Below are 27,081 nucleotides of genomic sequence, written 5' to 3'. Positions count from 1 at the left end.
ACAGTATCGAAGGTTTCGAATCTACTTAAGCTTCTCAGCAATGTATAGGATTAAAAAGCTTCTTATACAAGTTCGCGAATTTTTCTTCTCAAATTTTTTTTCTTTTAGTTTTCATTTATCAAAGCTGTGTCTCCAATTCATTTATTCAAATATCTAAATTTTCTCTTTTAAATGTAGCTCAGATTGCAGATTATTCGTGAGGTTTTTTATTAATCCTTCTTTCTTTCTTTTTCAAGAATTACTTGTATTTTCTTTACTAATATCTTACAAAATGCTAATCATCCATTCTTTGTTTATCCGTCAAGAATTTCTTCTTAATTTCTAATTGCTCGAGCAATATTGAGGTTTTATTTTTACACAATGGTTTGGTACTGTTTTTTGTTAACTACATGAGATTTCAAGCGAAAAAAATATAAATATTAATTTTTGCCATTAAATTTGCTGTTAGTATTTAAATCATTTACGCGATTAGTTTAAAGATTATTTGTCATTTTTCAATCTCTGTAAATCATAGGAGACATCGAAATTGGAGATCTGTTTAATACAGCTAGTAGAAAAAGTGGCATCAAAATGTTTAGTGTTGGATAAAAAGCTGTGGCAGTTATAATACGATTTCGTACGATAATTTTTTTTTTTTATCTGAATGCTGATTTCACATGATTGAGATAACAGCAAATTCTTTGTCATCAAATCTCTGAGTGAGTTATTGGTAGGGTTGGTTGGGGTAAGTGGGTGACCCCAATAAAACTGAAATATAGATAAAGTTTTCAAATTTTTTTTGCACTGATCATGTTAAACATCAACACAGTGATTGGTTTTGCATACATTTGGGTTTCCTGGAATTTTTTACTAGGCCATAGCACGTAGTCCAAAACAAATTCTTAAAAATATTTTTTTTTTTTTTTTTGCGAGTTCAAGCAACATTTTTCGAAGAAGTGCTTCCAGGTTAGTTTTTACTATTTTTTATAATCACAAATTTTTCACTTATAGTTTAACTCAAAGTTCATACTGAAACAAGAATTTTTGTATAAAATGTTAATAAGTGTTTAAGAGGAGTGGTCCCACTTACTCCGTAAGTTTTCGCTGAAAGGGGTAAAGTGGGTTCCCCTATAATAATGAGGATTTCAAAATCAAAAACAACTCTGATTAGTTATAGGAATTGATGGTTCAGATATAAAAAACCGCTAAAGCAGGTATTATGTATTTGAAACTTACAGCAAAGTAAACCATAAAGTATTATGTAGGTCTAATATTGGAAGTTGATGATACAAATTAAAAACAAATACTGTAGCAAGAACGAATAGAAATGTTGAGTTTTTATTGGTCTGGTGCAGAGCATGTTGGAATTATTATTGAGGATGAAATCCAGTTTGATGATAGTTCTTCCTAGCACACTTTAAAAAGACAAATCCATTTAGTGTTTCCTTTTTTTTCAGCTTATGATTTTTTGACTAATTTACCTAAATTGACCTTAATTAACTGGATTGTGTTTATTCAACATACCTTTTTGTGTTAAAAGTAAAATATATATCTATAGGCTCTTAATAAATTTCCCAGATGTAATTTTTTTTTTTTTTTTTGCTTTTTGTTTAAAAATTTTCTGTTATGCAGTTTTACAAGACAGTAAATATCTCGTAAATAGATGCGCTTATAAAAAAAAAGTTAATACTAAAAATTTACATACTTTATCAAATAAAACCACCTTACCCCTTTTTTTATATATGCTTGATTTTAAATTTAAATAAAAGGAGGGTAACCCACTTACCCCTTATTATGGGGTAAATGGGACACCCATCTGATTTTTTTAAAAAATATAATTGTTAAGAATATTTAAATCATGATTTTAGAAAATAATGATTTTTATTTCATTAATAATGTCCAAGGTAAAATAAGACAATAAGTTTAAATTTTTTTGTTTCAAAGCTTTTGAATAAGGTTTCAAAGACGAACTGTTCTCAAAATGGGCCCTACTTACCCCAACCTACCCTACAACATAACTTAATCAGCACGCCCTCGTGTTTCCAATTGCTTACTGATTGGCTATCATATTTATTCCATCATTAACAGTTACTTCCATTCAAAGCATCTACTGCCTTTCACGTTGTAGCATATTCCCAGACACAGAAGCAGTTGTTGCAGTGATCCAGTTTCTTAGTTAGCCCGACGAGAGGCCACGTCAGCCTGGTCGGAAACTAGGTGTTCGGGCCTTGGGGAGGCCGGAGGCACTGATGCAAAAAAAAAAAAAAAAAAAACCTTTTGAGTTTTCAAAATTAATTTGAATTCTGAAATTTTGAATTCAAATTGTTTTTTGCAAACACGAGTTGCGACAGGACCCTACTTATTTGTTACTACCCTGCTCACTTGTTTCTAGAAACGGCTCCTGTCCCTCCTCTTAGGCGGTTACATATGTACAGTTGTGTATGTGTAGATTTGTATGTGCGCGTAGACCTGTGTGTATGCACGTTGGCGTGTTTGTATGTGTGTAAAGGCGCGAGTGTGTATGTGTGTGAGTGTGTATGAGCGTGCATGGGTCTAGAACATGAACGCCACCGAAGAGGAGCAGCAGCTACCGGGGGACAGTACTCAGGACCAGAGGAGCCGCACTGGTGCTGCAGAGGCCCCTGTTCCAAGCTGAAACTTGAACCACACCATCAAGAACGGTCAAGTGAGAACAATAAGCAATCGTGATTGCTAAAGAAAGAAAGAAAAAAGAAAGGGAAGAAAAGGGTTGGGGGGAACTCCGAATAATCGGAAACGTAAAGATAAAGTGAAATTTATTTTTATGGTACTTACTGTAGTGGTACTTTTATAGAGTTAATTATTTTCTAGTAAGCAGTTTTTTGTTATTTTCTTTTTTTTCTCCTTTTTCTTCTTTTCTACTTTTTCTTTTTTTGGAAAGAGGGCGGGGGGCCCGTTTACAGAACTGACTAGGGACCCGCCTTGGCTCTCTGCGGCCCTGGGTCAGAGGGGTGCAAACACAGTATTTTTTACATATCCTCTATAAAAAGAAGTGTTAGGTCTTAAGGGGCCAATCATAAAATTAAAAATTATCTCTCACTTGATGACCTATTCAATGCTGAGGGAGTGTCATCTTTAAAACGTTGCTCTCTTCAAAATGCTAGTGAGGTAGCCAATTGAAGCGTTACTGACTTGCTCTTTCATTCAAGCTCTACCAGACAATTGTAGGTTCGATATTCCCAAATCGTTTAGTTGTATAAAACTCCGTCATTCTTTTTTTTTTTTGAAAAACCCTGTATTTATTGCATTACTTTTGAGAAGTTACTTACTTGGTGTTTTTTTTTCAATTTAGGAACAGCTTTGCTGCAGCTTGTTGATGTGCATAAGGAAATCCAATCTCAACAGTTAAACATTGTAGGTTTGTGTGAACAATTTTATTATAATTTTTCTTAAGTAGGTTAGCTATAAAATTGCATTGCCTACTTTCATGCATGATTAGGCCGTTTATCGAGGTGAACGCGTTAATCAAGTAGTATTAAAGCAATTCCTCGTTCACCAGAATACAAAACTATAGCCCTACATCGTAGCTTTAGGTAGGTCCTATTTCTGCTATGGTAAAGCCTCGTGTATTCTTCTTGATTGTGGTGCTTCAGCTTCTGGATTGAATTATCATGGTGTTAGTAAGAAACCAAAATCAAGAAACAAAACACGCTACTTCATCATAGCAGACACAGTATGAAAGAGGCGTTTAGTACCATGATGGCGGATGTGTCGCTCTTAAACTACGTTTGAGAGCCTTATACAACATGAGCCTTAAAAAATTAATGAAAATGTACAAGAATGACTTTTTTTTACTCCAAATTCAATGAATAAAAGTTAGAAATTCAAATTCTGGGTGTGACACAATTCCCTACGAGGTTGGAATTGCTTTATTAAAACGAAGATACTACCAATACATCAGCACAATTTCCTTTACCGGAGAAACAAAATGTACAAATTTCGTTCCACAAATTTTCGATGTGTGATCCTTTCGTGATGTGGCATGTATCAAATCTAAAATCCAATTTTTGTTTCACTCGTGGTAACATGTCACGATCAATGGTTGTTCATTTTCCAACAAGATGGAGTGCTCTCTATTATCAGACAGAGGTTTGCCATTTCCTCAATGACGAGCTTCCTGGTCGTTGGATTGGACGAGATTCTGACGACGACAATCGCCATCTTCCGTGGCCACCACGCTCTCCGCATTTTTTATGGGGTTCAATTATCGCGTGTCAGACACCCAGTATGTCACGTGGTTTATTAGGTTCCCGCTAAAAGATAACATCCGCATTGGCTACCATTGAGTAAGAAAGTGGTGTTCAACCTACGGCACGCCACCCAGATGTGGCCAAAAGCTGATCCATATGACCCGTTGAAATGTTCATGTTACGAACCCCAAAAGAGATTCTGGAATCTGCGAAAACAATAGGCAGTCTTTATTCAGCGTAACGAATGAGTGTTGTCAATTTGAAGAAGCCATTTTGCTAGAAATAGTTTCCAATAAACAGATCGAAACATCAATTCTTGGTCTGTAATTTTAGATCTTTTTCCGCGTTTTCCCATCCTGTCCACAAAAAGATTGAAATGTATTTTAATTTCATTCGTGTTCTGACTCGCGAGATTAATCTCAGAATGAGGTGCGGCTCTCGGGTGAAAAAAGATTAAGCACCCTTGGATTAGGATACGTTACAGCGAGTGAGAAGAATACGAATTTAAATTTGAGATATGCCGTATTACGAATGGTTCAGCTATCGAAAAGTTGGGAAGCAAAATTGTGGAGTTTCTTTCTCCCATGAAATTAACGTTGTTGCTGTTTTGGTAATTTTCTTTAAAAAGTCTTCCAAATCCTGCAGAGGAATGTGATACACCATGTACAGAAAATGGGAAAAGCTAGAACACTTTGAAAAGGAATACGGTGAGACGAAAATGGATGTTAAAAGAATGTGAATAAAAAATAGTTCTTACTTGAGAAAGTTATACAGTCGAAGAACGTAAGTTCTACTATTAAAATTATAGTCTTTAAAAAGTTTAATCTGTATACAGTGAAACCTGTGTGTAACGATACTGTCTATAACGATAACCTGTCTATTATGATATTTTTTTCATGTTCCAACAGTATCGTTGTAGACAGGTTTTACTGTACTACATGGTTTTAAATTTCGAAAAATTCATCTAATAGTTAAGATAAAATAAATGATTCTCTTCTCTGGAGTAATCACAAGTAACAACTATGAAAAACAATTAACTCTCGCTATGCAAAAAATAAAAGCAGTAGAAAAAAACATTTCCTTGCTTCAGAATTTCTGTTTTTGTTCAGAATAGCAAGATTTTTTTCCCCATCAAAACAAGGCGGAAAAGCAGTTAATTAAATTTCTTTCAAAGGCACTGCTTTGACGTTAATTATATTTGTATGTAATATTTTATTTATATGATTTTCTTCTTTACTACGTTAGGAGTAAGTAGTTTGCTTTCACTGCTATTCTATTTAACTAGTAAAAAGGGGAAAAACTAAGCTATATATTTATAGCTGTATGAAATTAGTTATCTGTTAGAAATATATTGTAAGTGAAAATGTGCTTGTGTAGCTAATTCACTTACCGTAAATAATTTTCATGGCAAATACACAAAATTAAATATTGTTTGTTTTCCTTCAGCTAAAAGCATTTTACGTGGATCTTCTTGTGCCATTAGAGACGAATATTGATAAAGATACAAAAGTCGTAGCTGTAAGTAAGCGTGCTTTTCTCAACATTAACCTTACAGTGTAGCACCGTTTATACGTTTCTCGTTTATACGTTTTATCATTTATTTGTTTTTAAAATTGATCACTGTAGAGTCCAATACACATTAACGTATACCTACAGTACGATTTTTCATTTACAAGCTTTTTTCATGCAGTCCCTTCAAAAACTTATAAACGGTACTTCACTGTGTGTATTTTAGAAATTACAACTTTCTGATAAGTTTTAATACACATACAGTTAAAACGCCTCAGGATAAATCTTCTTTCCCCAATCTTATTGCTTTTTTATATGATTGATGCCTAATTTATACCAGAAAATATAGGAACGAACATTCCGTTGCTCAAGTTTTGCATCTGTTCACTTCGATGCAAAGATGTCACGTGGAAAGCAATGTGCAATTAACCCGCCGACCCAGCCTAACAGAATTTTGTTGCGAATGTTCTCGACCCGAGATGATTTTTCAACTTCACCACTGCATCTTAAACTCCTGAAGAGGTATTATACAAAAAATTGTCCAATTTCAGTCGTATCTTTTAGTAAATTGTTTCCGATCGTTCCAAAACATTGCTATTCTTCGAACTTATTACCTAACGCTGTGCAAACACTGGAAATTTGGAACCTTTGGAATTCGAATGCAGAGTAGCAAGGACAGGCTGCTTTCCCTGCATTGGCACTGCGCTGACAGAGAAACAACTTTTAGCATGTAATTGTGAGCTTGCTGTTCTCAACGCGGCTTAGCTTATGGTAGACATATTCTATTCCTGTGACTATCAGTTTGAGTCTATAGTACGTCATGTACAGGGCCGTGCCAAGCCTGATCAATGACGTCGCGCAAATGTCTTTTGAGCGCCATTATGCTCTGGCGTTCGAAGAAAATATAGCTAACACCTGGAGGAAGGTTTTGTAGACAGATATTAAATGAAAAATAAAATACGTTTAGCATTTAGTTTATACAAAAATTAATGTGTGAATGTTTAATTTTGCAATATGGTGTACGTTTTTACTTCATACCTCGAAATTATTTTGATTCAGCAGCTCCTCTCATATGCTAATAATGCGTTTTGGAGGAAGAAAATATTTTAATATATAAGCTGAAGCCGCTTTGAATATCTATCTTATCTCTAAGTAGTGAACAATTAATAAAACTTTTATGCCTGTCAAAACATGACAACAGGCGCAGTGGCGCAACTAGAAAATAGTTTTAGGGGGGGGGGATAAATTGAAAACAATATCTCTTTTAATATGAGGGGTCCGGAGGTTTTCCGCGGAAAAACTTTGAAACTTGTAATTTGAAAAACGCAATTTTAGACGGTCTTTGCTGGTGTTATGGGGGAAAATGTACAAGAGGCTCCGCGGAAATTTATAGAAGTTGAAGATTTAAAACAGGATTGTAGGCCATATTTATTGACGTTAGAATAAGGGATGGAACTGTAGGATTCTACTCGATCGTGTTTTTTATAGATAGAAATCAATTCCTTTTCTCCCCTTCAATTTTTTGAAATTGAACTTCCAAAAACGCAATTGTAGACAGATTTTTGCAGAAAGGGAGTTTTAGAACTTCCCCTGGAAATTTTTTAAAAATTCAAGTCCTCAAAACTCAAGCAGTTATGATATTAGGAGAAGTGTGATTCATAGGTTATTCTAACTTAAAGCTTTCGTAAGTGATGTTTGAAAAACCTAATTTTTGATTATATTAAGGAAAGGAGGTTTGGAGGCCCTTGCCCTAATATTTTCTGAAATTGAAATCGAAAAACGTGATTGTAAGACCATATTTGGTAACACCAGGGCCGGCAGTCTTTCGAAATTGAAGCTCTAAAAACGCAATTTTAAATGATTTTTGAACTCAGTTTCAAGCGATGTTGTTTCGTATTCGTGAGCTTTTGCGAAATTGAGGATTTGAAAACGAAATTTAAGATGCTCCGTAATGTTTTTGGCGGGGGAGGGGGAGTATCATTTTGAAAATTTTCTTATTTTTGGGTGAACTATAGAAAAAAGAAAAGTAATAAATGAGAAAAAAAAAGAAATAGGACGGAAGAGGATTAGCTGACCAATTAGCTGAAACTATTGAGAATGTTTAACTTAGATTTCGTTTTAAAAGTATTAAGTTTTAAAAAAAAGTAAAGGTTTACCCTAACATCATTGTTTCCTTATTAAAATTACTTTGTTTTCCAAAGACGCGTTCACCCCCCCCCCTTCAGTAGTAAATATCTTTGAAAAGCATTCAACTAAGCATTCTGGAGGGGAGGGAGCACGGGGCGGTGCAGCCAAAGGGATGCACTGTGGACCCCTACACCCCTCAGGTTGCACCATGGAACAAGAGGGTACTGATTATATTCCTAAATTGAAGGATAATATGGTAGAGGATATTAAACCATAAAATCTAAAACCGATCTGGTACTGAAACCGCCGGTGAAACAAATAATTCTAAAACACAAAATCGTTAAAAAGACATTAAATTTAATATCTAAAACAAACACATTGTCCAAAGCTCTTGCTTTCATTTAATACACAAATAAATGAAGAAAAAGGGGGTGGAGGAATTGAGTAATTATGACCAAGTCGTTACTTTCCAAACTAAAAAGTTAATCTACAATGTACAGTGACTCCCAAAAGTGTTCGTACACCTTGAAATTTTGTAGTAAAACCAAAATAACGCAAAAATGAATTCGAATATGAAGTCCAATTTTTTTCCACACCATTCCTATGCCATTCTTAATAAAACCCAGTAGTTTTTTTTTTCAAAATATTACCAGATTTTATTTTTCAAATTTGTCAAAAAACAAAGAGACAAAGAAGAGATACGCCACAAAAGTCATCGTACACTGAAATATTTTCCAATAAATTCATAATTAAAATTATCATATGTGGTTTTTTTTATTATTTTTGCATTGTAAAGCCACTATAAAGTCATTTGCCTTTAATTTTTTGTGTATTTATTCCCTAATATTCTGCTTATAATTTTAAAATGGCAGGTATGCGTAGAAAACAAAAAACACGATTGGAAATTTGATTTTTTCCCTCACAGTAGCGGTAAATTGGTTTGAAATGTCTCTAAATTGGTTAATTTATATCATTCTATAGTGAAGTGCTTGATAAAATGCTTTTAAGATAGAAATCGGATCGAAAACGAGGTAAGAAAAGGTCAACTGGCAAAGTTAACAAAGCGTGATCAGAGGTTTGCAGTTAAAAAAAACATGAAAAATACACATTTCAGAACAGAAAAAGTTTCTGCAGAATTGAATGAAACATTTTACGTTTAATTTTTACCTAAAATTGTTCGCCAAGGTTTCTGATTAGCTGGATTAAATGAGACCTCTTCCCGCAGAAATATTCTTGTTCGTGCGAAAAACAGTAAGCTTACGCTTTCCGTCGTAAAATCAATGATAAATAAGCTCAAAACTTTTTCGAACAACGTCTTATTTATAGATGAAAATAAATTCAACATTTTGGGTTAAATTGTTGTATAATTGTAAATGGAAGAAAAAAAATGAGGAATTTAATCTTAAGAACTTAGTTGGATCAGTTAATCAGGACGGTGAAGGTGTTCTTATGTGAGTGTGTATCTCAGCATCAGGACTTGGAAATTTGGAATTTTTTGGCGAAATAATGAATTATGCTGTTCATTTAAATATTTAAAAAAACAATTTTAAACTATTAGCCCAAAATTTGGTAATCTGAAACAACTTTGTTTTTTTATCAAGATAACGATAAGAAGCACACGATCGCGTTTGGTGCCTCAAAATTTGTCCTTAAGCTTAGAAATATCTCCTCAATCGCCAAATTTAAACTAAATGGAGCATATTTGGAGATATCTGGTGGCTAGATTACGAAAATACACCATTGAAACGAAAAGCGAACTAGAAACAGTAAGACTCGTAGTGCGGCTGAACACTTACTCAGAAATTGCGCAAAAAAGAAAGAAAAAACAATGAAATCTATTCCCAGATGTTTAAAAGCTGTTGTTGTTACTGCATGATATTTTACTAAATAATAACTTACTAAAAGGTTAGATTATTTACTAATTTTTTGACGTTTTTTCAAAGTGTACGAAGACTTTTGTGAGATAAAATTTCCGGCACTTTTTGGTTTTTGATTTTTTAAAAATTAAGTTAAAATGTTTTATTAAAAATTTTCATGTAGTTTTGTTAAAAATAGATCATAGATCTTATAATAAAATACCTATTCGGAAATATTAATTCTAACCAATCGATAAGGGCATATTTCATTGAAAGTCGTAGGTGTACGAACACTTTTGGGAGCCACTGTATGTAAATAATATGCAAATGTGCTTACCAGTTTTTTAATGTATGGTAACATGATGCAGTGGAATTACCACGAACAATAGCTATAAATTACAAAAAGACATACTGCACGAATTAAATATACCTACGATATTCTCCGCAAGAATCAAAATGGGGAATAGCAAATTTCTTGCGCTGCTTCGTATACTCAAACTTGTGAAATTACAGACATACCGAAATACCATTCATGGCTCCACACATGAAGAAAAATGCTAATGTATGCATTGATCAGCATCATGTGTTTTCAGTGTAAAAGATTGCACTTTTGAATAGCATTAAGATACAAGAAGGCAATTTTTTCTTATAGATGGACAGCAAGGAGGGTTACTTTTTTAATGAGCAGTATAATTTCACTACTACTTTTATAGATATAATGAAAAGTGCAATTTTATTTTTTGGGGTGAAGATTTCCCCCCCCATTTGGAGCATTTTGATTGGTAGAGCTCGGCGCCTTTTTTGTTTATGGCGCCGTCGTGCGCCGTACGACCTTGCACATGACGGCGTTTCCCTGGTCATGTATGATATACAGGTAACCTAAGCAATGCATCAGTATTCTGTTTAAATTAGTGGTTTCCGAACTGTTAATAACCTCCCCTCCCCACATACTTTCACAAAGAATGCCAGCAGAACATGCTCCATATCATGATACTCCCTCCAGACCCTTGCACAGTGCGAGTAAGGCAAGAAGTTGTCTCAAAGGTTTCTAATTCATTGACCAGTGAGTGTATAAACGGTAAATTTTTCAACATAGTTTTATCAATTTCGCATTTTTCTATGACGAGTTTTTGTGGTACATGGTTTTTCCCCCCTTGATCTCTGAATGTTGAAATTCTTCCAGTGTGAACAGAAAAGATTCATCCAACAACATAAGTGCCTTCAAGAATCGTATTTGAAAGCCGTCGCCGTGGTCAAAAAACAGAAGAAGAAAAATAAAGGGAAGGGATCAAATATAGATAACGAAATCAGAGTAAGTCTATCCTCACTTATTTTCTAGGTTTGAAAACTAGTTAAGTTGTATAAAATGTTGACTTTTACATTAAATTACAACACATTTTATTCAGGGAAGTGTTGTAAGGGAGACCAATGCTAGTTGTTACACGGGTTAAGTTGTTATATTCAAATACAAAAGATAGCACTGCATGGAAACTCTCTTCTCATGCTGGACGACAGGACTGAATAGTAGAATTTTTATGAGGGCATTGATTATACAAAATATATTGATCAACAAATAATTACTTTTTGCATTTTTTTACAGAATTTGCAACAATTAGAAGAAGAGAAAATGAAGTTAGACTGTTTTTGCGAGCGTAGTTTAAAGCAAGTGAGTATTTTATAACCTTAACTAGTGATAAGAATCACTCAACTTTTAATCTTTCTTCTTTTAAATTTCTTGAGACCACATGAACAATAAAAACACGCCCATCTTCTGAAACATCTCAATGCGCACATCCTGTTGGTCAATATATTCTTACCTGTATAGCAACTACCAGAAATTCCAATTGCTGTTTGTGAGATTTTAATACTAGTAATTTATTTCAAAAATTTAAACATTTATTTCAAGTTTCTGCAGATTATAAAAAATGCTTTTTTTTTTAAATCAAAGGTTGTAAGGTACTTATACAAGGAGTTTTATTTAATTCGGGTAGCGGTGAATTGGTTAATTCGCTCATGCTTGAAAAAAAAGTTTGAAAGTGAATTATTAAACGTTTATACATCCTTAATTAATGGCGATATTTAAATTCCGAAAAAAATATTTCTTTGAATGAGTACAGCAGTTAAACTTATGCAAAATGTTAAATAATTGCTGCAAAAAATCTTAAAAACACTCCACAGGTTTGAACTCGTAAAGCAGCTTTGTTAATTACTAAAATCTCAGAATTCACTTTAAATCTGAATGAATAATTAACTACGAAAAGGTACCATTTCGAAACCTTTTCTGTCATCGCATTTAGATTAGTGTCCAGTTAATTATTTACTGATTAAAAACTATCAAACTGGAGAAATGCAAATGGAGAATTTCTTGTACGTCTTCAAACAGCATTCATTCGTATATATATTGATCTTTTTTTTCACCAAATACTTTCTCCCCTTCTTCCAGGCTATTACGCAAGAAAGAAGGCGTTACGGTTTCGTCCTGGAGAGACAATGCTCTCTTACGAAGCATAATCTTGTTTATCACTCTCAGGTAATTAGTTTTTACTTCAGTTCTATAGTTACGGTTGTGTTGAAACTTTTCTCTCGGCTAATTCTATGTGTTTCTTTTTTGTTGATGAATGAAGACTGAACGAATGAATTGAAGTGCTATGTAATTGTAAAGATACGTTTGTATTTTGTTTTGGAATATTTTATCTATTTTATTTATTTTTACTTTCGTTTTCTGCAACTGTGTTTAGGGTCGAATTAAATTGGTGAAATATGGGCTGATATTCAGGCAGGCTCCTCTTTTCCAGGGCATGTTCTTTCAGTGTCCGCAGCCAGAGTTTGCTCTTAGTAGGAGGACGTTTAGTCACAACATTTCTTTTATATATATGCATTAAAGTATTTGTTAGGGCTCGACCGATGGCACTTTTTGGCCGATGGGCCGATGCCGATTGTTGGCCGATTGTTCAATGATGGCCGATGGCCGATTGCCGATTGTTTTCCTCCAAATGGCCGATTGCCGATGGCCGATGGCCGATGCCGTTGGCCGATGGCAAAAAGAAATCTAACGGAAATAAATTGATAAGATTGTCAGGGATTTAAAGGATCATTTATTCATTTCACTTTACTTCCTTTCTACGAATAAGGACTTGTAATTAAAAAAAAATCAAATTTCGACCTAATTTCTATTTTACGATCACTCAATTCAAACTTTACAAGTGTTTTTCGGCACATCTGTACACGCATATGTACCTAAGAACATATAGATGACCAAAATATCCATTTTGAACACCTCCTCAGTTAATTATCACAAATTCTCTTCTGATGTCTTCATACGCTAAAATTTGCGTCACTCAGATACGTTATAAAGTAGTAAGTTGAAAACTCATACATACGTAGCATGATCTAAAAATTCGATGACAAGCAGTATAAAACCTTACCCTGAATATAGTTCACATCACCGAAGCACATCTATCTACAAAATAATCACCTTGAACGACTATGCCCTTCTGCCAACGTTCGTATAGCTTTTAGAAGCACTCCTGGCAGCCATTTTTCACAACCTCCTGTAAGGACTCTTCCACTGCTGCTTTAGCTTCATCGTGGGGAAGATGGCAACTCTTATGTTGAGGATGCATGGTTTGATTGATCAATGCTCTGATACGACAAACAAATAACCTAACGTTTCGTCGGTCTTAGCTCCGTATGACTCTACTTGTACCCAGCAAAAAAACATTTGCATGGACGCCGCTTTCTTCTGTCAGGAGAAGATAAAGCTGCATCATAGTAGGTTGCGAAAAAGGCTTCCAGGAGTGTTTCCAAAAGTTATATGAACGCTGGTACATAGTCCCTCAAGGTGACCCTTTCAAGGTGGATGTGCTTCGGTAATGTGAACTATTCTGGGTAGAATTTTTTACAGCTTGTCCCCGAAATTTTGGATCGTACTACGTACAATGTACATAGGATGTAGTTATGCTTCTCTTTTTGACTGTTGTATGATGATAGAGAACGAACAGCAGTGACATAAATTTTACTGAAAAAAGAAATAGCCATGAAAAGAGTGAGGTTCTTAAAACGCAGCTACAATAAACAAACTCGATATTTACTCCAAGTTAATAATGTTACAAATCCTGTAAATAGTAATTATTGTAGTAACGTAACCTGTAAATAGTTTCCCGTAATGAATATACAACCCCTTTTCATGTGGCTAAAGTATACGATCCCCTATTTCCTTTTTGTTCATTGATAAAATTTGATAACGGTCTACTATTTTCCAGAAGCGTGTGGAATATTTGAGAGATTTCTTTTCGGTGTGTATATAAACCGTTACGCTGGATAAAGAGGAGAGTGTCGATTGAGATTTCGAACTGAGAGCGTATTTGCTCTGTTTATAGCGAGGCATTTCGCTGTGTTGTTTTCGTATTTGGAAGTAAATACGTGTGTAACCGTTAAGTTTACGGTGTTGAGTGATATTTGCTTAATTGCTGATGATTAATTTAGCAGTTGTTAACGATTTCTACTGTACATAGTGTAAATAAAACTCCTGTGTTTTTATCAAGAACTGTGTCTTCATTTCAAGAAAGTGGAAGTCGCACCGAATCCGTTACAATAATAACTGAATGCATATACTACTTGATCTGATGTTTTCACACATGATATCGAACAATTTGATTGTTTAAAATCTTTTGTGAAGCACTACAAACAAGTTCAAATTAAATTTTTCAATTTAACAATAATTTGCTGAAATTTAAAAAATTGCTTAATAGAAAATCCTTGAAACGTTTCTATAACATATCATTAAAAATATGATGAAAACGAAAATAATTCGTTCATTGATTTTATAAAAATACATGAAAATAGTTACTTACAATAGAAAAAAATCGACCGCTATAAATGATGCGAAAAAGATGGCGCATTACGAAACAAAGATGAAACAAGAATGAGAAGTACGCAAAATGACATTTCTTGAGCAAAATAAATAATCGCTAAATATTTAAGAAATGCTTGAAACGACAAGGGAGGGGCGGGGGGAGATTACCCGCTGATTTCGGAGTAACTCACAACATTAAAAAACTTCGTTCCCAACTTCGGCCTCATTTGTTTAGTACCACCAACGCCTCGGAAGGGTTTCTGAGTCGACTTAAGCACTTCCGAAGAAAAAATTCAAAAGTCCCTTTGATTTCCGAATTATGTCACCATTCAAAACGTCTTCAATCAATTTCGTACATTAATGCTCTAAATTCTTCCTAAACGATAGATTAAGTTTAAAAAAAAAACTCTAATTTTATGAATGGTGTTAGTTTTAAACAACTCGGAAGTGCAACTAGAGTTTAATTTCAGAAATACAGGGAGGGGGCAATGCAAGTGTTCTAAAAATTACCGTCGGTTCAACAGGAATCTAACAAAATGACACAAAAACCTGTTTCAACATCTCATGCATGATTGTTTTGACCAGATGTGCAAATGATTAAAATTTGGTGTCCATTGAATGAATTGTTTGATCTCTAGCGCATCGTAACTGCGCATCCAGCAGATGAGCAGTTCTTCAACAGTTGTTAAAACTTTCGGTTTGATTGCGATTCAGATTACCTTTCAACAACTTAAAAATACCTCGCCACATGGTTCGTGCTCATTACGCGGAACTGTCAGAGTTTAAACGAGGTCATATCATTGGGTTGAAAGAGGCCGGTTGGTCAAATTGGAGAATCGCTCGTCATTTGCGTCGAAGCATGCGGCGATTCGAAGATACTGGCCAGGATGGGTGGTAAGTGGCAGAGTTCAGCGTCAGGATGTTAGCGGTCCACCTAGGGTCACAACAGATCGTGATGACAGATTGATTGTCCGATCAGCTGTCACAGTGCTTTCTTCATCTCTATGAACCATCAGATATTCAACCCAAACACCAGTGTCCATCTTGACCATTTACAGACAGTTGGGAGAAAGAAATCTACGCTCGAGCCGACCATTACGCCACCTGCCACTGACGCCTACACACTGCCGATCCAGATTACAGTGGTGCATGGCTTGATCAGGTTGGAAGGGTGCCGACTGGGGATGTATAACCTTTAGCGACGAATCCCGCTTCAAATTGTGTCATGACGATAATCGAAGACGTGTTTGGAGACACTCAGGGCAGAGGAGGGATCTTGGTTTCACTTTTGCACGCCACACTGGCCCTCAACAAGGCATTATGGTCTGGGGGGCCATTTCCTTTGATATCTGGACCCCTTTGGTTGTAGTTAGAGGTACACTTACTGCACAGTGGTACGTCTGCGACATTCTAAGACCTGTTTTGTTACCGTTCCATTCGCAGTACCCTCGTTTGGTTTTCAGCAGGAGAATGCCACATAACATACAGCATGTGCTGCTATGAACTGTCTGAAAGCTTGTCAAACTCTTCCGTGACTTGCCAGATCGTCAGATCTCTGCCCCATCGAGCATGTCTGGGATATGATGGGATGGCGATTGCACTGGCAAAGAATGTTGGTAACCTCGTCCGACAATTAGAGCGAATTTGACTGGAAATACCGCAGGACAATCTCCGGGGCTTTATCGGTGTTTCCCACGTCGTGCTTCAGCTTGTATCTAGGCTAGAGGCGGATCAATACCTTATTGAACTTTTCACTGTAACTCTGACATAATTTATTCAATTGTTCTAAGAATTTAATCATTTACTATTCTGTGCATTGTCTTCCTATCCACCAATTTTCGTCTCAATCGGATCACTCCTTCTTGGTGCGTCGATTTTTTTGTTATAGAGTGTATCGTCAGTCTGAGACGCTATATTTTTGTGTTGAAATAAGTAATTAATGGCCACAAAAATGAGTAAATAGGCTTTTTAGAACACCCGATGGAAAACAAAAATTGAAGTGCACAACTGGAACGTACGCACACCCCACATGCGAAATTTTAACCTTCTACAGCTTACCATTTTTGTGTTATGACTTATAAGAGATACATACGTACATCCAGCCGCAAGAAACAACGCAATAATTAACTTGTTTGGTACCTGAATGCGTTATTAAAAACTCTTTCAGGGGTGACTAAAATAGAAATTCATACTTTAGTTTAAGTAAACAATTTTATATCAAAACAGAAACGCCCTTTACTTTTGCATTAAAAAGTAAAACAGAAAAGGTATTTTTTTTTCGAAAACATCGGCCAATTCCATCGGCTTTTCGATGTTTTTAAGGCCGATGGGCCGATGTTTCCTGCAAGTTTGCATCGGCCGCCGATGCCGATGCCGATGGCTAACTTGTTGAACCATCGGCGCCGATGCTTCGGCCAGGCCGATGCATCGGTCGAGTCCTAGTATTTGTATTGGTAATATGGCGTAACACTAATTGTTCTGGGGGAATGTCAACCTGAAAACCATTTTGCCTTGCTTGCACTAACGCACAGTACAGAGAAACAGGAAAATGCATGTTCATATATATATATATATATATATACGTATGTACCTCAGAGATAACAAGCGTAAGTTCAAAAATTGACATTTTAAGATTATTAGTTTTTTTTTTAGAATCCTTTTCCGCATCGAGTTATATGAACGTAATTCTAAAAAAAATCCTTCGTAACTATTTATCAGTGTTAAAAGAGCGCAAAAGAGTCCTATTCTTTGCATGCACCCGGCAAACGTTTTCCCCCTCTCTGTCCTGTAAAGGTTGTGGGACGTATGTTAGTCTAGCTCTGAGGTACAGATATTATGCTTCTAAAATCCAAGAAGGGATTTTTGATGAAATTTTCTTTGGCATTTAATCATTAAGGAACATCAATCGGTTGTTTAGTTCTCCCCAATTCCTCCCCTTCTAGCATATTTCGCAAACTGTTAGCTGTAGCATGGCGCCAGAAAAGTAGTCTTCTATTCCCATGCAAGGAATCGTAGGTTATTTAAAGGAAAGATATTGGTTTTATCACATATCGAGGGGAGCACACAAACTTCGAGAAACCAATTTGGACGAAACTGATCATAGTGGTAGATTTCTGTAAAATACTTCCGTCCATCGCACAGTAGCAGCGGAGAAATACGCACTCAAAACTCACCCCGTATATGATAACTCTCTAGACTCCTACTCCCAAATACACGGGTTAGAGACTAGATAGTAGACTTTTTTTCTTTTTCTTAGGTTGTGTTCTCAGTTTATTAATTCTAAAAAAAAAAAGAATTAAATAGTGAAAGTCTGGACAAATTCATCGATTCTGTATTGATGAATTTGTAAGTAACTTTGGGTCTGGTTGGTTAACTTTGGGTAAACCTCAGTAGGGGGTCCGAGGATAACTTCGAAAAAAAAAAAAAGTTTTAGGAACATTAAATAATTCTTAAATTTTGCATTTGAAATTTTGACTTTTGAAGAAAAGAAGTCTATGTTGTAAGTTCATGCATAGGTGATCGAACCGTTTTCTACTTCGTCGAAACAGTGCAGTCTATCTTCATTTGAATATGAATGTTTGATAGACAAATAGACATAAATTAAAACTGAACTTTGAAATCTACTTTTCAGGATACTTACCGCGAGGGTCTGACAAGTCCGACTAAAAAAGAAATACTTAGGTGGTTACTTTTTTCAGAACATTACCAAATCAGAATTTTAGAAACTATGTTAAACTGTATTTTTCACCAAACCCTGAAAAAATAATTTGTCTGGAGCAAATTTTACCTGTTTACTAAGATTTCACAATTTTTGTCACTTCATGCTTCCTCTCTTTTTTGGCTGGAAAATAAAAAATACCAATCGTTGAAAATTTTCTGTTTGTTCAACTTAATTTTTGCACTCCAGAATTTGTAATTAAAGCTAAGCATTGTAAACTATCAACCCTTTTTCTTTAAATAGTGAAATTACCGCCTAACTAGTAACGGTTAATTTAATTAAGTTCATTTATCTAATAACTACAAGTATCTATACACTCTAATGACAGGGGTCTGCGCTGAACATTGGTCCATGAAAGGGGTCTGCTGGCTATAAAGTTTGGGAAGTCCTGTATTATAAAATTTTATTATTACTATTTCGAAATAGATGGCACTTTTACGACAAAATTAAAGAATGTTTCAATTATTTTGGGTTTTCTTTTATTTTTATTGTTATTTTTTTTTTGAGCCTTTTATGTTGTATTATTTCTTCCGAAAAAGTAGTATGAAATATCCAATTTGAACAGTCTTGTGTGATATGCGTTTTCCGAAATTCCGTTTTTATTCTTATAAACTTACTTTTGGAGCTCGCTTATTTTCGTAATCGAGCTACATCGTAACAAATGCCGCTTTATTTTCTGTTTGTAAAATAATTGATGAGAGAAACTTGAATCCGTCAAGTAAGGGGAAGTTTCGAAAAGAAGACTTTATGCAATGGTTCAAGATTAGAAGCACTAATTACTCCTGGATCCAAAATTCTCAAAATAAGTTTCCACAAACGAAAATAATGAGTAGGGGAGAGGTAGGCGTAAGATGTTCTCATATTTAAAGTAAAGCTACAAGATTTCTGTTTACTCATTGCAATTATGAATCTATAAATGGTTTTATTGCTTAAGAGTGTGTAGAAAAGTATATAATTGTGATGGCAACAGTACTTCGACGCCTCCTACCATGGGCGCCCATATGCAAAATTGTAACGGGGGGCTCAGATATTTTAACCATGATTTAGCATGATATTTTCAACATGAAAACCAATTTCAGGACAGATTAAAGTCATTAAAATTTGACATTTTTAATAACTTATTCATTAATGGCTGGAGAAAAAATATTTTTAAATTTTTGCAAAGAAAAAGTATTAAAAGAGAGGAAATTCTAATTTCTAAGGGGGGGGGGGCTCGAGCCTCCCCTTGCCCCTCTATATGGGCGCCCTTGCCCCCTACCAATAAACTGAAAGCGCATTAGTTGCCACTTAACCACGTTGAACGATGTGTTAGAATTCGATGTGACTTTAAGTCAACCCATATTGATGGAACATATGTTGCCCCTTTGAACTATTCCACTTTAAACTTCCTGTAAATATGTTTTTTAAATTAGCAGTTTTATTAAATACTCTTTTATAACTATTATTTGGGCTCAGTTTGATTTACGATGTGGTTAGCATCTGCGCCATTTTCTTGCAAGAGAAATTCATGCGTCGAAATTATCATTAAAAAAAAGAAAAGAAATATGATGGTTACTTCTTTGAAATCCTATGTAAAATCCGAAAAGAAATGTTGTTTATTGCCTAGTGACACTGCTGCAACTCTTCATCATCAAAACTGTTCCTTCAAAAGCGTTATTATATTATTACTGAGTTATATATCTTACTTGGGTTTTAGTTGTCTTATAATTAACATTAGTCTTAAGTTTTTTTGTTGGTAAATAGTTCGGAAAAGCGTGTGTTGTATAATCGTTCTCAACCCTAGCAGTCTGAAGTAAAATATTGGAAGTTTGCGGTGCTTTCAAAAAGAAAGAAAACAATGAAAATTTATTTTCCCAACAGTAGCTATTTTTTGTGGCTAATATTAAGATTCTGGTGTTTTAATAGCGTGAAAAAAATATTTTATAAGTTATTTGTAGTTTATTATTTTTAAATAAACTTAGGGAACATCGGGTAAAGTGAACAAGCGGGGCAAAGTGAAATAGTGAAATATTTACTTTACTCCACCTATCTGGTATTATTTATGTACTCTATTACAGTCAGAAAAAAATACAGCAGAAGATTAAAGCATTTGGTAATACAGGCAGTTTACAAAAATTGGTACTCATATTGTAATATTTTGTTGTAAGTAAAAAATTACTATAAAATGATTAAGTTCTTGTTATTAACATTTTAAATATTAACTGAGACCTCCTAATATTCAATGCAGTATTAATTTAGTTAATATTAAGCTCATTTGTATTTAAAATAAATTGTACAATTAGTCAAGTACATGCAGGGCAAAGTGGATGGGGCAAAGTGAAATAGTTTTTTTCATTTACTCACTCAATCATTTAATATAAATCACTTTCGTTATTGATTATTTTATTTACATTCCTTCATTTATAAAATCACTTATTTATTCATTCATTTATTTTCTTTATTCATTCTTTTACTTGCTCATTTATTTTTCTTCACATACTAATTGATTTATTCATTTAATTATTCATTTATTGTTTCATTATCTTTTCATTTATTCATTCAACCTTTTATGACTCAAATTATGACTATTTTTGGAGACTCAAATTAACTGCCAAAAATAAATACTGTTTCAACGCAAGTTTTATTATCAATTACAATGTTCTTTCTGTGTATACTGTAATTTTCAAAACAAATTTCCGATTTGTTGATGTTGAAAAAACTCAGTCATCTTGACCATTTTTTTGCCCCACATTCCTCTATGTATGTTCTATAATGGTTTTTAAAAGGTTAAGCGAATCACTCTAGTCTGAAAGAACAAAAAAACAAAACATGCTTTTTGTGGATTTTTAACCTATTTGCAGTATTAGAAAAAATGCAAAATAAGCATATATCACCAACGTTTTTTAAAGGTTGAGATGTTTTAAAATGTTAAAAAAAATCCCGAGCAGTAATGAAGCAGACAAATGACAAAAAAGTGTGATTCGAAGTTGTTCATCAAAGTTAATAATAGCCAATAAATTGGAAATAATTTGAGAAATTCAATGATAAAGCTTTGTATCCCATGATAGTCTGCAATGACCAACACATGTAGCCAATAGCCATATGACAGTTCAGTAGAAAAAACTAATTTGTATCTGCCATGATAGTCAAAGCTAAGCCCTCTATATAGGCGAGTCGACACATCAAATTACTACATATTATCCATTTTGGATCGGAGCGCGAGTTTGTGTGGTTGTCTTTAATGGCGAGTTATTGCGCTTGGTGGTTTTTAATTGCGGGGAGAAATTATTTGCGACAAGTGAATTGTTTATTAAATGAAATAGATTTTTTGGTCAATTTGACAAAACCCGAAATTTTGCTCCGGTAACCCTAGCTCCGCAACAATGAAAAACTCGATCCAAAATGGCTAAACTTAGCTGATGCGTCGCTCTGTCTTATATAGCGGCTCGAGTCAGCCTTTATGAGTTATTCATGATGAAATTTCTTTAACTGGTATTGGAAAATGTTATCTAATAAATTTTGATGGCGATGATTAAATGGGAATCTCTTCCATTTTAAGTATTTAAGAAGAGTTTTTTATCTGAAAAAATACTTAAATCTGTTTGCAATTGTAACTCAGCTCTGGCTACATGTATGAGCAGAGACGTTTGCCACTGTGTACGGAAAATGAACCGATGAGGTTCGAAAATATAATTTTAGAACACAGGGCAATCCTTTTCTGAGAAAAACGCATCATATTAAGCCAATGTCCGCTTGTGATTTGTAAGCCCTGCAAAATAAGACAAATAAGAGAAAACCTAATAAAACTGCCCCATTGAAAAAAAAAAGTTTTTCTTTATTTTTTAAATTTCCTTTTTTATTTTACTGACCTTTCAATTAATTCTAATTTTTTTATCTCCTCCGCCTCATTTTTATGCGCATGGACATGAAACACTGACTTCAGTGTTTAGTTTTGTTTCTTAGAAAAAGTTCGAGGCTTGTTTATGTTGGAAGAACGAAATTCATTTTCCTTGAGAGTTTAAACTTGCTTATGAATATTTTATAAGGTTGGAAAAAAGGTAACGATAAAACAGTCTTTTTCTTTTGGGTTTTCGGTGACTAAGAATAGCAGAATGCGTTGAATTTGTAAGTCATTCAACACGGAAACGTAAAACGTGTTTTCACCAATATTTTTAATGTAAAATATGTGCATAAAATTTGTTTCTCAGTGAGTTTCTTTTTGAGTCACTGCAAAGTTAAAGTTGTCTTTAAGAGGAACGTTTTCTGAAACAATTGCTCATAACGTTTGCTATACAGTTTATTATGGAAAATGTTTGGGAAAAATTGTAAAACTGCATATTTTTTGTTTTGCCTGCTTTTTTTGGCTTGTTGGTTCTAATTTTCGTTTGATCTATTTGAGACCGCCTCAAGTTGACGAAGGTTACGGTTTAATGGGTGCAAAGTGGGGTTCCATCCTCAGAGAAGTGGTGTAAGACATTATATAATAATTTAAGTGACACAGCTGTGTTATACACCTTATAATGTCAAGCGCACAAACACATATAATGTATATGTTACCGTTAAAATAAGTAATGCAGTTATTTTATAGAATACCTAGTTATTCCATGAAATAAATGATAATGTCCGTTAAAGTGTGTAATATGTTATTAATTTGACATTTTAACTAATTATTCTATGAAATAACTAGGTATTCTATAAATTAACTAATGAGAGCCAGTTAAAGTGTAAAATAAACAATTTATCTAAAATGAAATAACTAGGTGTGCTATAAATAACAACTGATAGACAATTAAAATGAAAAAGAAGCAATTTATCCAATTTGTGCAGCGTGTAAATGATATTTATGGCAATGTGCGTGTAAGCAATCAATTAACCGGAATGAACTGGGGCCAACACGCTAAACAAGTTCTCTCCCTATATCCTGGAATAGTTCATAAATGCAGTAGTGGTGGAAGGTAAATGTATTTGTCGTGCTAGATATATGATGTAGATTAATTTACATTTTAACAGGCTGCAGATCGTTATTCTATGAAATAACTAGTTAAACCATGAAATATAAGAGAGTTTTACAATTTAACGGACAAGATCAGTTACTCCATGAAATAACTAGGTATTCTATAAAATAACGGATTTCATACTTTAATGGTAACATATACACACATATCTACATTCATTTTGCTCGGTCTTACCTTTTTACGACTTTAACCAGCAGATACATCATTCAAAATATCAATTAACATTCTTTAGCTAATTTAATATTTTTCGGCAAGGCGGCGGGGGCGATGACCATGAAATCACGCCAAAGGCAGTGTACACCAACCAGCGAACGAAGCGAGTCGAAGCTGAATCCCCCTAGTTAACTTAAAATTTGAATAAATTTCATTTTTATCAAGAAAAAAAAACATTCAAATGATACATGAAAAAAAAAATAACACGCTAACCATTTTTATCTAGTAATATTGACCTAAAAAAATTTCTTAAAGTTCGAAGTACATTATCTTTCTCAGGGGCAAAATTTGCTGCAGCATAACCTGGAGGAGTGGGAAGAGGTAGCTCGGAGTAGAGAGTGCCTGCCAGATCCTATCGACAAGTTGTTTCCAACAAACCACTACAAGGTACGAACGAAATTTCATCGATTTCTTTGCCTGAATCAGAAAAGAATGCATCTCCTCTATTTGTTTGATCTTCTGTCCATTTGTTGCAGAGTTGCAGTGAGTACGCGAGTGCCAATATCCTAGACAGTCATCCCATGGCCAACTCCCTTTATGTGCCATCTCCACACTTAGCCACCACGCTGAGGAAAACGAGGAGCATCGACGCTAGCTGCGTCGATCTGAGAGAAGCCCCCAACGACACCTTCCCTAGACCCCTCATAAGAGCAAAGTCGGACTTCAACATTGCCTCTTCCAACGCTAGTCTCATATCCAATGATTATGGTGGGTACTGTCTCGTATTTTTGTATGCATTTGGATAAAGTGTACCAGGGAAAACTTTCCGGTTTGAGGTTGTTTAAACTTGCCTGTGGAGTATTAACATGAGATAAAGGATCTTGGTGCCTTGTTAAGTGAGCTTTAAAGCTCTCACATATTCCCTTTGGAATATGTTATGGTTATTGCTTTTAATTTTTTCATTAAGAGTAGCTAAAAACCAAGTAAAAGTTCACTATATTTTTTTTTCATAGAAGCAATGCAGCCCGGGCGATGAAGGGGGCCAGGAAGAAAAAAAGAGAGGTTAAAACTTTTTCTCTTAATGTGTACTTAAAGTTGCCAAAACTAGAGGGAGGCATTGTTGAAATCTTTTTAATGACATCACTAACGCAGTCAGAAATACCTCCTGGAGTGAGTTTTTGTGACCAAAATTAACGTTTTTCGATTAAAAATGCCTTTTGAATGGGATTTTTTAAATGAAAAATGCCTTCTGAAGGGTTTTTTTCTGATCAAAACAGCCCTTTCATATGCATAAACTACTGTACTAGAATTTGATTTGATGTTAAAATCAATGGCTCCGGGGTTGTTTTAACCCCCCCCCCCCCCCTCGCTGTGCCACTGAATGTCATAGCAGAGAAAGGTTTAAGAGACCTTTTCTCCACCTCTTCCCACCTTTGAGCGTAAAGCCAAGTAAAATTTTTACAGCATCAAAACATTAGAAAAAAGGAAAGAACAAACGTTAGCGAGGTGAACACTTACTGTATTGAAAACTGAGGATTATAGGTTTTGTCGCTGGAGATTTTTGACTGTGAAGATTTTTGCGGTACTTTAGTATTCAACTTAGACAGGTGGTCAATTAACCAAGGGTAGTCAAATTTACAGGTTTTACTGCATACTACTTGGTGCAAACGGGCTTCGATTTCTCCCTTTCTCTCTAATTATGTCAAATTTTAGAACGATATTTTAGATAGTAAATATTTTGTTATTTTCAATGACGTAACCTTTTTTTTTTTCATTTTTTAGACGCGTCATCTTCATTCATTTAAATATTAGCGACTATGCGATCTTATCTCACACATCTGGGAATTCCGATCGTATACTCCAATTTATTAGTAAAATGATTGCTTAAATTAAAGTAACTGTGCTGTGGCTAACTGTGAGCCATTAGTGTAAAAAGACACTTATAAACAGACGAAGTTGACAGCAAATATATACTCTATATTGATGGAAAAATTGAAGTATCTATATAAAGAATTTTCATTTTCAGAAACAAGTCTCATGTATCATCTATCACTTTGCTATAAATGTCATTTCATTTAATATATCGGATCTTCGTGCATCAGCGTTCAGTTTATTGAACGGCAGCCTGTTAGAGTAAGTGATGTTTCCAACATCATTGATCTTCGTCATATGTTTCATTGCTGTTCAGGGATCGAGTCCTAAAAGGAATGGCATTGCACAAACTGGTTGTAATTTTAACAAGTGCTTTTTAAAAGGCTACGTGAATTGAAGGATTGTTTGCAAGCTGTGAAAGAGAAACAGTATATTGTTATTGGTAAGAATATAAAAATTAATATTTTCTGCGATTAATACGTTTCTTCGTTTTGATGGAATTTTATTTTCTTGTGTCAAATAAAACAGTGTAAGGTAAATTATCATAAAAATATCTCATCTTTTTTGAACTGCAGAGACCCAGTTTGAGGTTATGATATTGAAAAAAATTTCTTGAATTTGGCATTATTAGTTTTCATACGTTTTAGTAATTTTAGACATCTTTTCTTTTTACTAATAATAAAGCTGAATGTCCCTCTGTCTGTCCGGATCTCTGTCTGTCAGGATCTCTGTGACGCGCATAGCGCCTAGACCGTTCGGCCGATTTTCATGAAATTTGGCACAAAGTTAGTTTGTACCATGGGGGCACGCACCTCGAAGCGATTTTTCAAAAATTCGATGTGGTTCTTTTTCCAATCCAATTTTAAGAAGAAAAATATCATAAGATGGACGAGTAAATTACGAAATTATCATAACGTGGAACCGTAACATGGGTACAAGCCAATTGGCGAGAAAATTCACCGTACATTATTTGTAAATATATAGGCGAACCAAAAGACCTTTTAATTTTCTACTACGGGCAAAACCGTGCGGGTACCACTAGTTTATGAATAAAATAACCAACTTTTGTTTGCGTTAATTTTTCATTTTAAGCTTATTTAACGCTAAATGTTTGACAATTTTTCTTGTATTTTAGAGATACAGCTCAAGTTTTGATTTTTGGCTCCTTTTTGTCTCATTATAAATCGATACATTCTTGGTTCTTCTCGTTATAGGGCAGATTTAGAGTGAATTACTTGAACTTTGCATTGAGGTTGTTAATTTCAGTCAAAAGTTCTAACTTCAATCCCCGTATTTTCAAAAATAATAACTTGGAGCTAGAAAGTACTTTAATTTTCCCAGTATTTAATTTTTAATTATTATTATTATTTAAGTCTAAATTCTAAAATAAGGTGTGGTTTCGTGCAGCGTCACAAATGATGGATGCTCACTCAATGTTTACATATATGGGAATAAAGGTTCAATTTCTTGTCCCAGGTGCATAACAACCTTAGGAAAATGTTATTCATTTCTTTTATTTGCCGCAGTCTAACCTGTCTTGGCAAAAACATGTCGCAATATAAGTCTTTAAAAATCATGAAAAGAGTTTTAGAAAACAACTTAAAATGACGACTAAGGGGTGTTAAAGGTACCTCTCGAATTTCGGGTTACGTTGAACTTGTGCGTCTTTCTAAGGGCTGTGACATGCTGCAATCGAACAAATATAAATTTTCTTTTCGATAAAGTCCCAAATTTATAGTTTTCAGAAATGAGTTATTCGAAATGCTCACGATACATAAAAAATATTTTC

General features: G+C 34.5%; 1 protein-coding gene across 2 annotated transcripts in view; it reads left to right on the top strand.

Annotated features, from left to right (window-relative positions):
- The window catches only part of LOC129234633 (brain-specific angiogenesis inhibitor 1-associated protein 2-like), a 155,859-nt gene that overhangs the window by 112,562 nt on the left and 16,216 nt on the right, over positions 1 to 27,081 (top strand). For both annotated transcript variants that reach the window (XM_054868666.1, XM_054868665.1), the window contains exons 4-10: positions 3,311 to 3,372; positions 5,655 to 5,726; positions 10,884 to 11,012; positions 11,301 to 11,366; positions 12,144 to 12,230; positions 23,760 to 23,867; positions 23,957 to 24,188. In XM_054868666.1, coding sequence (XP_054724641.1) covers positions 3,311 to 3,372; positions 5,655 to 5,726; positions 10,884 to 11,012; positions 11,301 to 11,366; positions 12,144 to 12,230; positions 23,760 to 23,867; positions 23,957 to 24,188 — 756 coding nt within the window. The remainder of the gene's footprint in view (positions 1 to 3,310; positions 3,373 to 5,654; positions 5,727 to 10,883; positions 11,013 to 11,300; positions 11,367 to 12,143; positions 12,231 to 23,759; positions 23,868 to 23,956; positions 24,189 to 27,081) is intronic.

The sequence above is a fragment of the Uloborus diversus genome, chromosome 1, assembly GCF_026930045.1.
Source record: "Uloborus diversus isolate 005 chromosome 1, Udiv.v.3.1, whole genome shotgun sequence".
Classification (NCBI taxonomy): Eukaryota; Metazoa; Arthropoda; class Arachnida; order Araneae; family Uloboridae; genus Uloborus; species Uloborus diversus.
This window is presented reverse-complemented; position numbering and strand designations above follow the sequence as displayed.